Source organism: Madurella fahalii, assembly GCF_045866475.1.
Source record: "Madurella fahalii IFM 68171 DNA, scaffold_6, whole genome shotgun sequence".
Lineage (NCBI taxonomy): Eukaryota > Fungi > Ascomycota > Sordariomycetes > Sordariales > Madurella > Madurella fahalii.
Window position 1 is genome coordinate 612,515 of NW_027263976.1, and position 15,414 is coordinate 627,928.

A 15,414-nucleotide genomic window follows, 5' to 3' on the forward strand; every position below is an offset into this window, starting at 1 on the left:
CATGCTCCTCCTAGCCCCTTATATCCTCGGACGAAACCTCCCACTTCTCCCTGCCGCAGCCGGCGTCGCAGTCGCACCAAACGGCGATGTCGTCGTCCCCTGCAACACTACCACCGGGGTCCCCTCGGCTCTAGGAACCATCTTTTGCTGCTCAGCATGCGGCACCGGCGCCGCCCCAGCCGCCACCGTCGGCCCCGGCACAACATATCCCGTCATCGCCGCCGAGACATTGACCAGCACCCCGGGATCATCCACCCGATAAAACTCCCTCGCATCAAACCCATCCAACCTAAACCCCCCGGCGCCCGCCTGGCCCTCCACCCACAGGTTGATGCACAGCGGATAATTCTGCGCGCCGGCCCTGATCGCGGCGTAGTGGAGGGCGATGATCTCCTGACGGAGGACATAGGGGCCGGTGGGGAGGCCGGGGGGCAGCTGGACCTGCCAGCTGTTGTTGGCGGCGATGAGGACGTCGGTGGCCCAGCGGAGGGCGGGGGCGGGGGCGCGGCCGATGCCGGCGCCCTGCGACGCCACCAGCACCGGCGCCGAGTCGTCCACCTTGGTCCACCGCAGGCCCGTCTTGTCCGCCCCCGTGCACCCGCTCCCGTCCGCGCTCTCGCACCGCGCCAGGTACGTCAGCACCGGCCCCACGTGCCCAACCGGCCACCCGTTCCACTGCACGTGGATCCGCTCCCCCGCGCGCACCGGCGCGTGTGCCCGCGGGCTCGTCCCCCCCGTGTGGCAGATGATGTCCGGGTGCGAGTAGTTCAGCGGCGACACGAAGCCGTCGTCCGCGGCGCCGCTGGACCAGCCCACGCGCGCGGGGTGGTTGGATTGGTTGGGCCGCGGGTCGAAGCCGTGGTAGAGCTCGCCGTTTATGATGATGTGCGAGAGGTGCGAGTGGGTTAATGACGGGGCCGGGAGGGCGAGGAAGGTGAGGAGGGAGGATGCGAAGGCGAGGGCGGAGATGTGGGGAGGCATCGGTGGCGATGTTTGATGTGTTAGTGGGTGAGGAAGTAGTACCGTTCGGCTATGGACGCGGGGAGTGGGAGAGAGAGAAGGTGTCGTGCCGGACTGGCCCTTGGTTATGGGGGAGGTGCCGAAAGAGTATTATTCTCGCGCAAGTGACGTCGGGAAACGGGACGGAAGCCGGAACCTGGCGGTGCGGCCTGGCTAGGAGGTGCATTCATTTATCCTTATTGCGGGCTTGTCTTGATCCATTAAGTTGTCCCGAGCTATTGCGGAGTTGAGCCGGGAACCGACTCCCGTCATCTGCATGATCTGCCGTCTGCAAGATCCAATCGCGCCAGGAATCCGGCCGGGCTGGATCGCGGAGGTTGCGATCGCCGATAGGATGCCACGTTCTCTCGCCGCTGTAATTACATAGCCCGGTTTCCGGGATGTTATTGACCGGGTGTCTTCTTGCTCGGCACCTTGTCCGAATTCAGGAGATGAAGGCGCCGCGGCACCATTCTCATTTCCCGCCAACCACAGAACGAGGCTCACGAACCAGGCCAGTGCAACCTGTTGATCTCTTCCTGTGTTGTTAATGTGAGACCATCTTCCGCCGTCGCACAATAGGGAAATTATCGCAGTTGATCACCTCGAAGGATGAGGGGTGTGGGTTTCAACGGCATCAGCACGTTGCGGTAATTGTCCTATTCGAGTTAGTGCTTTGCTGCCTTTCTGCCATGCCGGATAAACAGGGGCTCTCTCACGCCCCGAAGTTGTCCCCAGAGTGCGGATCTTCGTACGTTTGCCGGCGCTGTGGGGTATGTTTCATCTATCTGATGTAAGTGACTTGGCTTTTCTCTTCGTCTCGGAATGCGAGACTAAATGATCAAACGTCCTCGGTTATCTTCCACCCGGGAACCAGGCCCGGTGATTGACAAGTCGCTTGATGCTGCAAGCCGCTCATAGAAATCAAACACAAATAGGTAGGAAGTGCCGCAAGCTTTCATTGTGACTTAATTACCTTACATCAATTGTCGTGCATGGAGACTGAAAAGCCGTAGAGCTTAGCGCTTCTGTATAGACACAGCACTTCTGTATATAGCGACACGGGATAGGGGAGCTAATGAGGACATCCGTTACAGCATTCATTACTTGTTCAGCACAAACACGCAAATTGTCCCCCCTCGTTAGAATGTCCACATGCGAAAGTGACCATATGCCCAGGCACCTTAATTTGGCATACGCATTTTCCAATATCGGAGCCAATTCCCATGCCCATCTCGGGCACCTCCCCGCACTCCTACTTTCCAGTATCTGATACAAACACCTGTCAGCGGGACTTGGAAGCGCGCCTGGAACACCACGATCCCTTGAACTCCGCCATCGCTCTGAATCCAACAATAATAGGTCCGCTGGCGTAATGGCAGCGCGTCTGACTACGATCTCAAATCAAGTAATCAGGAGGTTCCAGGTTCGACCCCTGGGCGGATCGGATGCTTAACTTTTTGCAGTGGACAGTCGGTGCATAGCTTCTCGAAAAAGGCTAACCGGATGTGGTGTATAGAAGGAAAAGTGGAGAGAAGACGGATGAGGCGTAGAATATTGCGTGAAGTTGAGAGTTGGCTCGAACAAAGGAAACCGATCGGCGCATCGTCCCCTTTCTCCAGAAATGATGAGACAGACTGTGGTCATTTTAGGACACCCCATTGTGGTGATGGTTTGTTGTTCTTGTTGCGGGGTTTTGGATTGCGTGTGAAGTTGCATTGAAGCTATAATTGGCCTCGGGAACCATCGCCAATACGGAGTAACTTCCTTGCAAATTTGGCGTAAGCACCTCACGCAGGTGCAGCGACAAGGCAGAGTGTGAAGAACACGGGAAGCGGAAATGATAACCCTAACCCCATTGCTTTGGGCTCGGACATCTTGGCGGTTGTTGCCTGCGTTGGCGGGACGAACACGAGTTCGTTGGCACTTGAATGCTCTAAATACTCCGGACGCTGAAATATCAAAGCCAGCCCGCGTCAATATGTCAACACGAAGAAAGCTCGCAGCAAAACCTTTGCAAGAAACGAAGGCAGCAGTCGATGCCGCTCCCCTAGCAGCACTACCGATCCAGCTTTTCGAAGACGCCACCGCTTGGGAGACATGGCTGGCAGCCAACCATGCCCAATCGACAGGCTTATGGCTCAAGATTAGTAAGAAGGGGTCCGGTATCGCGTCCGTCACCTACGACGAAGCCATCGACATAGCTCTATGCTTTGGGTGGATTGACGGCCAGAGGAAGAGCCACGACGCGGAGCACTTTCTCCAGCGGTTCACGCCGCGCCGCAAGAAGAGCATCTGGTCCAAGCGGAACGTCGACAAGGTCACCGAATTGATCGCTGCCGGGCGCATGAGGGACGCTGGGCAACTGGAGATCGACGCGGCGAAGGCGGATGGGCGGTGGGAGAAGGCATACTCGTCGGCAAGCGTGATGCAGGTGCCCCCAGACTTCCAGGCGGCTCTGGATCGGAACAAGAAGGCAAAGACGTTTTTCGAGAACCTCGGCAAGACCAAGCGATACCCGTTTCTTTGGCGCATCGAGACGGCGAAACGGGACGATACGAGAAAGAAGCGGATCGAGCAGTTTGTGGGACTTCTTGCCGGGGGCAAAACACTGTAGACTTGTAGAGGCCTTTGTGCATTGCTCTTATAAAGATTTTATTCGTACCTCAATTGCCGAAGGCACCGGCGCGCTCCAGCTCCTGCTGCCCGGGTTTGGAGACGGGCCGGGCCCATGTTCCGAGGGGCGGATCGATCCAGGTCCGGGTTCTTGTTTGGGTTCATACGGCAGCCCCGCACGCTGGTTTTGGCATTCCGATCCTCCCCGTCCATTACACGACAGCAGCAGGAACCGCGCCCCAACCGCCGACGGCAGATGCGCAGCACATACAAGAAGCATTTCCTCCCTCTCGAGTCGAACACAGATGTTTTCAACGAATTAATACAGGCGCTCGTGCATCAACCGAAGTCGCATTCCAAGATGTGTTTATCCTCGAAGAATCCGAGCTTCTCCCGCGCCGCGACCGGCTCTCGCGTTGATTCTCATCCTCCCTACTACGCCAGCCTATGAGGAGAGAAAAGTTGCTGTCGAATCGTCCCGTACCGAGTACGCTGGGGGCGGAAATGGAGAGCCAGTGGTCTGGTTCAAACAGACGATCAATAACGCCTGCGGACTGTACGCCATCCTGCACGCTTTGTGCAACGGCAAGGCTCGGCACTACATCAGTAAGCTGAACTCTGTATGGGCTGCTCTTTTAGAAGAATACTGACGCACAGCGGTGGCAGAGCCCAACTCCCTCCTCGCCCGCCTCCTTCGTGACTCACTTCCGCACTGTCCCGAAGCACGAGCCAGGATCCTCGAAGACTCGGCCGAACTTGAGCAAGCGTATGCCGCAGCCGCAACGAAGGGTGACTCCGCTGCGCCAGCCCTTGCTGAGGATGAAGCCGACTTTCATTACATTTCCTTTGCTCGATCAGATGCAGATGGATGCTTGTATGAGCTCGACGGGGACAGCAACGGCCAACCGCCGTCTGCGAGGTTCGGTGTGTGGCGAGCACGGAGATACCTTGGCCCCTGAAACAATTGCAGGCGTCAAGCGGTACTGTACATTGAACGTGCCTTAACGGCACATCTGGGCTCCCCATCCAACCTCTAGCCGCAATCCTAACAAAAGACCTGGGAACTGTCTCGCTAGTCGCTGCAGAGCATTGCGCCCTCCAGGCTATTGTTTACAACACGTTAGATATTCGTCCGCATCCCACAAAGGCCGGTTCCTTCCGCTCTGTCGACTTACCACCAGACCCTAGGCCAGAAACGGATCAAGTCTGCGACCCCTGCCTTCGGGTTCGCCTCCTCGTCCAATAGCCAAATCGCCAAATCACCAAGGCGCCTTCGCATTACATAATGCGGCACAGCATATCTGTGCCTCAGCCCCCAAGCCTTTGCCGCCCCACGCGGCCAGATATGTTTGGTTGCGGCGCGCGATCCTCTTGCCTACCCGTGACCAGCACCACTTAGCCGGGCCTGCTGCCAACAGCGCAATGGAGACGCCCACGCACGCCTTTGTCGCCGAGACCGGGCAGTCGACCCAGAGACGCCGGAAAGCCCGACTTGCATGCAACCCTTGCCGCGCACGCAAGACAGGATGTGATGGAAGGAAACCGGTCTGCTCGGCCTGCTCTCTCAGGGGATGGGACGACAAATGCGATTATCCAGACAGTGTTATGCAGCCATCAACAGCGTTGTAAGGCAATTTCAGTGGCACGCATACTCACACAACGGCTGATATTCCCAGGACATTGGTGGACATCGATAGACGACTTCAGAGACTGGAGAAAGATGCGCGGGCGGACCCCGGAACTTCCCAAAGAGCTGCACCGGATGCAGTGCCACCTGCCGGTAGTTGCTCCCATCGATGCGACATAATTGGCAGTTTGGCACGTGGCTAACCCCGTCCGAAGGACTGGACAATGCTTCCGCACAAAGCAGAGACAGCCTAGTTTTAGGCGCATCCCCTGATACTCCGGCAGAAGAAGACGAGATCGATGTGACCATATCGGCGAACTCGACCTTCATGCGCCATGGTCTAGAAGCAGCGGCCCGGCCAACCCTTCCTCATGACCCGAGCACAAGTTCCACGCTTCCTAAGACGGCGTTGGACTCCCCCGTTTTCCCGAGTCTCGTCGGGTTTTCATGGGACGCGCTCGAGCAGCCGTATGGCGACGTCCTTCCGCAGCCCATTGTGTTGCCTCCTCGACCCTTTGCTGACGATCTCCTTCGCTGGTACTGGCAACATGTTCACGCCATCTTCCCGTTCCTGCACTGGCCGACGTTTAAAAGCCAATACCATGCGCTCTGGAAGCCCAGAAACCCGCCGGACAGTTCGGCACAGAAGTTTGAGGAAATCGTCTTCCACGCGTCCCTTAACATGGTACTGGCCCTCGCTTGTCAACGGAACGACTCACTCTCCCTTGAGCAAAGGCAGCATCAGGCCGAGGAGTTTTACACACGCTCGCGGCGGCTTATTTCGATTGAAAGCATCGACACCGCTTCCTTGCCGGTAGTGCAACTGCTCTTGCTCCGGGGGATGTATCTATATTTTTCCGGTCGGGCCGATCGCTGCTGGCTCATGGTCGGTACTGCGGTTCGCGTCGCCATTGGCATAAGTTTGCATGTCACGCCCAAGAAACCTCTCAACCAACTGGAACGTGAGATGCGCCGGAGGGTCTGGCACGGCGGCTGCGTTCCCTTGGATCAGTATGCATCTCCGTCAAGTCCTTGCCCGTCCTACGCGGTCTAATAACTGTTGCTATGATAGAATATTAGCAAGCACCTTCGGCAGGACCGGCATAACCCAGAGCGTCACCCAACCACCGCTCCCTTTAGCCATTGACGACGAATATCTGTCAACTACCCAGGAGGGCCGCCAACCAGATAACGTCCCTTCGCGCATGGAGTTGATTCTGCAGTCGGCTAGGAACCTAGAAGTCGTGGAAGCTCTGCGGACGGCTGCACGGTCACCTCGTCTCAAGATCAGCTATACAGGCGGCGAGTTTACCGTACCCGATCCCACCTTTGTTCTCCGCATCAATTCTATGATTGACGATCAGCTGGAAAGCCTACCGCCGCATCTCCGTATCGGCGCTGACTACTCCAAGATGCCGATAACTGACGACGACGTGGTCTGTTTTCGAAATCAGAGCGACGCAGTTCGATTTAGACTCCTGTGCTTGAGAATCCTTGCTCTCCGGCCGTCTCTCCTTGCCGAGGCACACCGGTGGGCTTCTTCGGCTGGGTGGACAGGCCAAACGTCAGCCTCGCTGATGCTACAGGAACGACTGCACCAGGAAGCTTGTTTATTATGTTTGACAACGGTGCATGCTATTTTGGAAGAGGTATACGGCAGTCTCACCGCTAACCTTCAAACATCACCGTGGTATGCTCTGCATTGTAAGTTGGGCTCCTCCACGTCACCCGCTTTGTCTTTACTACTAACAAGACCTAACCAGTCGCCTTCGCCTCGGCCACCGTCTTGCTCGTAGCCACTCTTTCCCCGAATCTAGGAGTGAACTTGGACATGGAGCCCGCAAAGTCCTCCTGGGACCGCGCCCTGGCCATCATGGAGTTCCACAAGACGCACGTCGTGTCTGCCATGCAGGGAATCGAGGTCCTACAGCGATACCGTCAGTCCATCAGCCTCCGCGTCGCCGCGAGGATGGGTGTGTCCCCAACAACGCGCAATCTGCAAGACATTGTGATGGCGCAGACAGCGCATCCGCCGGAACAAGGGCAGATAAAAGAAGAGCAGCTGCAACCGCAGCTGCAGCAGGAGCAGTACGCGCAGTCGTGGGAGCCAGCCCAGGCGGCGCTGGCTCCATCGATGGCCGGGATGGGCATGATGGGGGGGTTGGATGCATATCTAACCTCAGAGTCATTAGATGCGGCATGGTTGAATATGCAGGACTTTGGGCAGGGGGATTGGATATTGCATTGCTAGATCTGAACGGCGTCAAAAGAACGAGAGAGGGTGGTATTTTGTAATTGGTTACGCAGTGCGATCTATATATGTGGGGTCGGTGAAAAGGGTCCGTTTCGGGTACCAAGGCCACGTTACTGAAGCTACCGTTAGGGCTCTCTTTCGAAATCTATCGGGAAATGCAAGGCATTTCATCGAGGGGAGACACCGACTCTGCTTCATTGCTATATTTACACGACTAGAGAGCGATAATTACATGGTCAAGCAACCCCCCCGACCAGGGGCCTGTAGCCCAGTTGGCAATAAAGAAATGATTGGATCGACTCTACGAGTATGCTATGTTAATTGTGTTTCCTAATTGGAGGGTTCGGATGGCTAGTAGGCACTCAGGTTGCAGTGCTAACTCTAGGAGCCCAGCTTTTGCGGTGCAGCGCATCGTGATCTCTGAAGGCTTGAAATTGTTCGGATACTAACAACCCTTCAATGTTTTGTCAGACAAAGTCCCGGCTCAAGTTCGATGTTTTGGAGGGTTGAGCACGCATTCTTCGGCCACGCTCACTGTCAAACTAGGGGCTACTACGACCACCTGGACTAAGCAACTCTAACATCGACATTAGCTGGAACCCGATTAGCTATACATTCACTTGCACCGGAAGTCCCGTACTCTCGGTAGTGGTTCCTACCATCAGCGGCATCCCGATCAGATTTTCGATGTACTACTTTAACAACAACTTCCATGCCCTGCCACATGTTTCTTCTGGGCAAGCCGCAAATGGGAACAATTCTGACGAGGGGTGCGGTGCTTGGATTCGACACAGCACCTGTTTCTTTCACCTGAGTGTAGGTTGAGGTAGTTCTCGCCTTGTGTTTTAATAGTAATTCATTTGTTGAGCATTTGTGCCTCCCCTGCTCATTACGCAGTGCTGGTGAGTTTGTAGGAAGTCCCTACCCCCGTAACCCCTTGAACTGATTCAACGAACAAACACCAAATTCCCGAGCATATGCGCAACCACAATATACCACCGGATGGCTAGCCGCGCATAATATATCATCATAATGATCCCGGAACTCGTGCTGAAACAGTTGGAAACACCAGCAATCCCGTTTTGCCAGTTGACCCAGCCCCGATCACCAGTCCCGCTCTGAAGTAAGGTAGTCAGCCGCCGCGGCAACGTTGGCCCTCCCAAGAAGCCCTGGCACCAACTACAGCATCGTCCATGCCCGCTGATACAATGCACCGTCTCCCGCATCGAACCCGGACAGCTGCCGTGACAACTGCCCAGTCAACCACCTGCGCGCTGACCCTTGCGATGAAAAAGCGCACAGGGAGTAGACCAAAGGTGGGCTACTAATTATTGAGATTCGCACAGGTAGATTCTCGACGATAATGAATTCCTCCGATGGTGACACGACCAGCGTAGCCACCTGCCGCCGAACAAAGGCAGGGCTATCAAGCCTGTACGCTGCTCCCGCAATGATTGTCAGAACATCATATTCCGACGCTGCAAAAGTTGCACTGCAAGCTCGCAAGATTCTGTAAGCCTTGCGGTGCATGGATATTCACGCTGATTGTTGTCTCCACTCGCTAAGCATTCTGACGTGATTTAGCAAAATCTAAGCCTCTCCAAGCATCAGATGACAGGGCTCTAACCCCGGATTGTTAAGATACTCGGCAATACGAACGTATCCGACTCTATACCGCCCTCACCTCCACTCTGTCCCATGCAATTCTATCGGTGACCGCACGGGTTCCGGTACGGGTGCGTCGTTCGCAGCCGGAACCATCTGGTTTACCTCGAGCTCCACCCTGTCCTTCGCAGCCGCCGACGCCCAATATCCGCCGTTAGACGGCCCCAGCAGCTCCGGTCCGTGAGCGACAGCCTGGCCAGCACCCTCCGCGTTTAACGTTTTCCGCTTCCTGAGCACGTAAAGCACAACGACAATGCAGATGCCGAACACAACAGCGGCAATGCCCACACCAATGCCGATCGCCGCACCCGTCGACAGAGAGGTTGATGAAGACGCGGCTTCTGACGACGGCGGGGATGTCGGCAGGGGTGTAGACGTGGATGTAGATGTGGATGTGGACGTGGACGACGTGCTTGTCGAAATTGAGTTCACGACTCTCCCATCCACGATGAAGACGCCGCGCCCCGCCACGCAGCACGCGTCATTATTGCGGCCGCAGCAGATACTCCCATTGGCGCAGAAGGTGAGCACAGCATCGTGGGCACGATCGTTGCTTTCTGTCAAGGGGTTCTCGTCAGCGTCGGCCTAGTCCGGAGCGCCGACCTGCCGCGGCCCGTAGATACTGGAGGAGTGTACTCACCGACACAGAGCTGCAGGCACTCGGGGGCTTGCCAGGTGGGATCGGTGCACGACTCGCGCCATACGCTATCCGTACGCTGTGTCTCCTGGCACAGGCCGTCGGGGCGGCAGATGTCCGGGAAGTTGGCCGGGCTGTCGTTGGTCCTGCAGCACATGCTCGTGCCGCCAGCGCGACACGGCGCGTACCGCGAGTCCACCTCGGATCCGTCTGGGCGGTAGCATGCTGGTGGATTCGCGCTCGACATCGTGGAGTTTTCAAGGGAACCGGTCTTGGTCGATGCAGTGATGGTTGTAGATATTGAGAGACGCGGCGCATGGCGCAAAACTGACGAGAGGACACTGCGGTGTACGCATCCCTGTCGGAGCGACAGCTAACAGCGGGGCGGAGGATCACCAACAGCGGGTCTGTCACTTGGTTCGTTATGGAAAAGGCGGCAGACTGTTGGACATGATTGGCTCAAGCACTACCAAGTCTCCTAAGCGAACTTTCCAGGAGCACACCCTTGACGTGTACAATGGTTAGCGTGGGAGTAGCCTGTTTGAGCGTATCTTGAACTTAATCTGCGGCTGGTGTAGTCAAGATGATTCTTCACTCATGACACACACTTAAATGCTGGGAGGGTGCAGTGGAAGGTGGATGGATCTCGTGATGATTGTTGTTGTTGTTGAGGAAAGAACAACAAAGGGACCGAATTACTAAATCATCTTGTTGACGCTGTTGTCACTGTAGGTAATGGAAAACGGGGAGAAAGGCAAGCACCCAGAGACAGCCATCTCCGACCCAAGGTGAAGCCATCCCCTGCTCTCTTCTGGGCATCTACGGATGTTGGAGCCAAAAGTGACCGGACGCATCTGTTAGTGCAGGTGCTATAACGCACCATGATCTACACTAACAGAAACATCTGGTCACTTTTAGCCCCCAACCTCCGTCCAACATTAGTCTGCAACTTTTACCTTCGGTCCACTTTCATAGCTCCTCAACGAACCAATCAAACCGCATCAGGTGGACAAAACTGATCTGAGGCCGTTGCGAACAAATTTGGCCCCCATGTTACAGCAGAATACACAGAAGATATTGAGTACGATAGATACCTTAATATTGCTTCCCTTAGATGACTCTCTTTAAGGCGTTTCTAGTGGTAGTGGTTCCATCCTACCTTACAGACACATATATCTATAGAATCCACTCCTTAAATCCATCTTACTGTACAGGGTTGGTGAGTTGGGAAGAACTGTTCCCACGGGACAGGGTCCCTCTAGTAGTCAGAGGGCCACACTTCTTGGGATGGCGCTCCGGGGGCTGTAGTATATCCCCTTTTTAACTCCACTACAGCAACGCTGATACCGACGTCCTCCAGCTCCCGCCGCAACTCGTTCCATACGCCCGGTGAAGACCAGCTGGTCCGCATGGCGTTAGGCGCAGTGGCCACGGAACCCTCGTGAAATCTGGATGCGCACATCGGCGACGAACTCGTCTAAGTAACTTGGTTGATACGTGATGTTGACGAGCTGCTCTCTGTCATACGACCATTCTCAACATTACCTGGGTCGCACCGCCAATAAGGACAAGTTGGCAGCCGGAGAAACCATCCGACCCGAGACAGAATATCCGTTACTGCGGTGTTCAACCGGTTTCCTTTTTACAATTAATGACGTCTCCAATAGTCAGATGACACCCGCATTCATCGGGTCGACTTACAACCTCCCAGCCCTTATCATGTTGGTTGCGCCTCCATGCATCATCCCTAGCACAAACGCTGAGCCAAAACAGCGATAATACACTATTACCTTGGTCGCCACACCTCCGTTAAACCAAAGGTATCGGTGCGCTAAACTCACGCAAAGGCAATCGTCCTGCAGAGCCTCGGAAAAAGTCAAGCCCATGTAGCCTTCTGGTGTAACAAAGAAACGCCGGAACTCATCGTTCGGTCCAGACTCTTGCTTTCCACAGGTCGACTTGAGGACAAACCTTGAGCGCAAAGAGAGGCCGGTCCGCTGGGACTTCCTAATGTCATCTTCCGTCTCGTCCAATAGACGGCCACGGTTCATGGTGAAGCGAGAGGCGGGAAAACGAGTACCGCCGCCCATCTTGCTGTAATAGTCACAGTCTCTTCCGTTGGTCTGTTTTTACTTTCTAGAGAGAACATAATCGTTCGCCGCCGACAACTGGTCCACGACGGGAGATTTGAGTCTGTGGAATCCGACGAGGCCTTTCTAATGTCTATTCCGGGAGCGATATAACTGCCTGGTAGTTTTTTTAAGCCAATAGCTGGTTTGCAAATATGTGCTCATCTCCATAGGCGCCGTGCTTCTCGGCTGAGGACCGGTTGGCGGCCCATTATGGTAGCCCATCAATCCGATCAGCCTCGTTCGCCTGGTACAAAATGTCCGGAGTTTGATCAAACAGGATGGTTTTCGCTACCGCGGCGGCAAAGGTATTGGCAGGCGTGTTTGGTGGATGTTGTATCCTAGATCCTCGAGATGGAGAAACGTATATACCCTATCTCGAGGATCTGTAGTAGCTTTGCAAGTTTGGGAGTGTTGAAGTAGTCATTTGGAGACCAGAAGAGGCCGCCTCGCTTGGATCCAGGCTCGTCGCTGATCAGTGACAAAGGTCCCATGAAGGTAGGTAGACTTGTACTGGACTCAGCGAATCGTTGTCTACCGAGATTGCGACATTGTTCCTTGGCTTTGACTAACAGGGCGCAAAACGCTACTTCGATGATCGTGACGCAATATGTGAACCAATCCATAAGGTATCCATCTCGAAGGCGCCAAAGACCGAATTTGCCTATTTCGATATCAGCGCTTCTCGGTGAATCCAGAATGGTGAGTCAAGAATCTCATGGACCACCATTCCGTCTTTGACTCTTCAACATCATCCGCGACATGCTCTATAATCTATTCCAATGTTCGGTTTGTTGAGCTCTTCCCCAATGCAAGTTGAACTGTTTGTATTAAGTTGTCTGTCCCAGCGCCGTTCTCAGCTATGGGGCTCCGAAGGAATTGCAGCATCCTCTACAAGAAACCAACTGCCCTTATTTCGTCGCCGACCTCCCCAACGTAGAACCAAGGTTACTTTCGATATGTCCTAGATATCCCGCGCCCGGGTTACCAGGTAGCTCGTCAAGGTAAGTAACTCCGATGACTATGTATCTGGTCCAGCCAGAGCGGATAAAAGGTTCCGCGTTTTGCTCCCTGCACATTCAGCCGGTCACGGAGTCGCCAAAGCACCCTTGAAACAGTCTCACAGACATTAAATTCTGTTTTGTCTAGGCGTACTGCTTTTGTCTTACTGTCCCAAACCATGTAGGAAAAGGGCGCTGCAGATTTCGTGTGTTGTTTCAAGTTTCAAGTGCGAGAGAACATTCTGCGAATCGGTTATAGAACAGTTGAATTACCCATCGCGGTTGAAGGGGAATCTCGGGACTAAGGTCAGCCCGATGATTTTGTGTGGTGACTGGGAAAGCGTCATTCAGTCGTCTGAGGTTGAGCACATATTAATCATCGTCCCGAGCGAACATCTCTCATTTAATTCGGCAAGTCTGCCAGGCAGATTGAGATGTTTCGACTATAGTATGGAAACCACCGGAGGTGGGTTTGTTCAACCCCAGCTGGCAAGACCAGGGTGTGCGAGCAAGTGGCGAGCAGTAGTACAGCTGATCCTGCCCCTTTTGTATTCGTAGGTAAGCTCACTCACTAACACTTCGACTTGACCACGAACACAAGTTTGTTCACCCGACCTAAATTTATTGCGAACCCATCGGGGGATTCTAGCGCCACCTGTGTGCAGCCAGGAGTGGGCCAGTTTACCCGTTCAGCTTCGTCGACGATCCCAAAAGGGTGGAGTTGCCAAGTCTTGGAGGCTGTGAGGCCATCTCAGCGGGGTGGCTTTGCTCAGGGGTTAGCAGCGTACCGAGAGAGGCTGCTTCGGGGAGATAGGTCGCCGTCTGACACAGCGTGCTATGACCTCTTCAGCGTGGCGCATAAACATGTCTGTGCCGTGTGGCTGCAAGTAAGATGCATGGTGGAAGCACTCCTATCATTGGCCGCCAGCGTCGATCAGCAGCAGCCCGTATTCTTAATTGGCCGTGTCTGACACCGGATGGCGCACAACTTGATTTCCACCCCTGTTTTCTCTGTCCGACACGTTCAGCCGCACAAGGCTCCGATGATGGTGGAGGGTAACAGTGCGCCGGGGTAATCAAATAGGTACTAGTATATAATAACTCGACCCCAGGGACAGAAATCCCCTCAACTCGATTTGGTGCCAGACCTCAAGGCGTGACTCGACCTGGAACGCAAAATTTTCCAGACCCTTCGTTCATCTTGACATCTACATTCGTCCAACTCGTACTTGTAACCATTCGTTCAACCTCAATCCCAAAGCATATAAACAAAATGCGTGCCTCTCTCGTTGTCGTTGCCGCTGCTCTCGGCCTTGCGAACGCGGCGAACAATGAGCCGCGCCTTTTCCGGGCTCCCAAAGGGCTACGAGGTCTTGAAGGGCGCCAGGCCTTCGACCCCGGTGAAGAGACCCGTCCCGGCGAGACTTGCGTCGAAGCGTTTGGTGAGGGCTTTATCGAATGCGTGCCTGCTTCGGACACAGAACCCAGTCTCTGTATCAACCCCGACCTCGGCCACACATGCTGCAATAATCTCTGTACGTTGACCCAGAATGTCATCCTTCGGCACAAACGAAATACTGACTCTCTTGACAGGGGGCTGCCCTGCCGACTCATTCTGCCTCGTGCAAGACCTATGCTGCCCTACCGTATGTCCTACGCACCTCCTCTCCACTTGTAAACAACCCTAACATGATCCCAACCAGGGCCTCGACCCCGAGACCTGCGCCGCCGAAAACAACGTCTCCCTCCCACCCGACTTTGGCGCCACCACTACCTCTACCCCTGAGGAGACTGCTACGACTGAACCTGAGGAGACCGCTACGACTGAACCTGAGGAGACTGCCACGGCTGAACCTACCGTCAGCACTACTGCTAGAACCACTAGGGTGCCGACTGGAACTGGCGGCGATGGCACGGCAACCCGCACTACTACCAGGTCGGGACCTATAATCACCGGTGGTGCTCACCACGAAATGGCCGGTGTTGCTGCTGCCATGTTGGGGCTCGCTGCAGCCATTGTGCTGTGAGCAACCGGATGTTCAGGTCCATAGTAGCTACGAAGCATTGTAATGGTTTGCTTATATACAGGAATAAAGGAAGATGGTCGGGTTATACTCTTGGTATGATGCGGAATTTTTTTTTTTTTTCAGCATAATACTTTTCCACAATGAAAGCAGGATCTCGTACAAGAGGTCTGAATTTAGTCAAATTCCACTTGCCGTCACAACAAGGAATAATTATGTCGAGATGCAATAGAGGTTGTTTGCAAAGATTGACCTATTCCTCTCTCACCTCGTATAAGCACTTTGTCTCAGCTCAACACCATAAGCTCCTATATTCATATACGATATTAGATGCTTTGTTAAGGTGAAGCCCTTCTACTTGAGGATTTATGCTCGCATTAGCATTTGAGGCATAATAGGTCCTCGCAGTTACTTCTTAAACCTCGCTAGTACATTGAGCCAATTCGAGCTCGAAGCTCACTC

General features: G+C 54.5%; 5 protein-coding genes and 1 non-coding gene across 6 annotated transcripts; 4 read left to right on the forward strand and 2 right to left on the reverse strand.

Annotated features, from left to right (window-relative positions):
• Positions 1-18: 18 nt before the first annotated feature.
• On the reverse strand, positions 19-981 carry MFIFM68171_10222 (cellulase; the record flags this gene model as incomplete). Its single annotated transcript, XM_071065641.1, has 1 exon — positions 19-981. The coding sequence occupies one exon, from the start codon at positions 979-981 to the stop codon at positions 19-21; it is 963 nt and encodes a 320-aa protein (XP_070921742.1).
• Positions 982-2,360: 1,379 nt separating this feature from the next.
• MFIFM68171_t161 lies at positions 2,361-2,446 on the forward strand. The gene is given in 2 exon segments: positions 2,361-2,396; positions 2,411-2,446. It is a non-coding gene; the product is annotated as a tRNA-Arg (tRNA).
• A 534-nt stretch (positions 2,447-2,980) lies between these two features.
• Positions 2,981-3,616, forward strand: MFIFM68171_10223 (Bacteriocin-protection, YdeI or OmpD-associated-domain-containing protein; the record flags this gene model as incomplete). Its single annotated transcript, XM_071065642.1, has 1 exon — positions 2,981-3,616. The coding sequence occupies one exon, from the start codon at positions 2,981-2,983 to the stop codon at positions 3,614-3,616; it is 636 nt and encodes a 211-aa protein (XP_070921743.1).
• A 1,421-nt stretch (positions 3,617-5,037) lies between these two features.
• Positions 5,038-7,493, forward strand: MFIFM68171_10224 (Fungal-specific transcription factor domain-containing protein; the record flags this gene model as incomplete). The annotated part of the gene is made up of 5 exons (XM_071065643.1): positions 5,038-5,240; positions 5,292-5,395; positions 5,458-6,253; positions 6,315-6,946; positions 7,006-7,493. 5 exons carry the CDS (start codon positions 5,038-5,040, stop codon positions 7,491-7,493), a joined length of 2,223 nt encoding a protein of 740 aa, XP_070921744.1.
• A 1,683-nt stretch (positions 7,494-9,176) lies between these two features.
• Positions 9,177-10,045, reverse strand: MFIFM68171_10225 (uncharacterized protein; the record flags this gene model as incomplete). Its single annotated transcript, XM_071065644.1, has 2 exons — positions 9,177-9,718; positions 9,802-10,045. 2 exons carry the CDS (start codon positions 10,043-10,045, stop codon positions 9,177-9,179), a joined length of 786 nt encoding a protein of 261 aa, XP_070921745.1.
• Positions 10,046-14,201: 4,156 nt separating this feature from the next.
• Positions 14,202-14,955, forward strand: MFIFM68171_10226 (Enhancer of mRNA-decapping protein 4; the record flags this gene model as incomplete). The annotated part of the gene is made up of 3 exons (XM_071065645.1): positions 14,202-14,463; positions 14,522-14,574; positions 14,632-14,955. The coding sequence occupies 3 exons, from the start codon at positions 14,202-14,204 to the stop codon at positions 14,953-14,955; spliced, it is 639 nt and encodes a 212-aa protein (XP_070921746.1).
• Between the last annotated feature and the right edge of the window lie 459 nt (positions 14,956-15,414).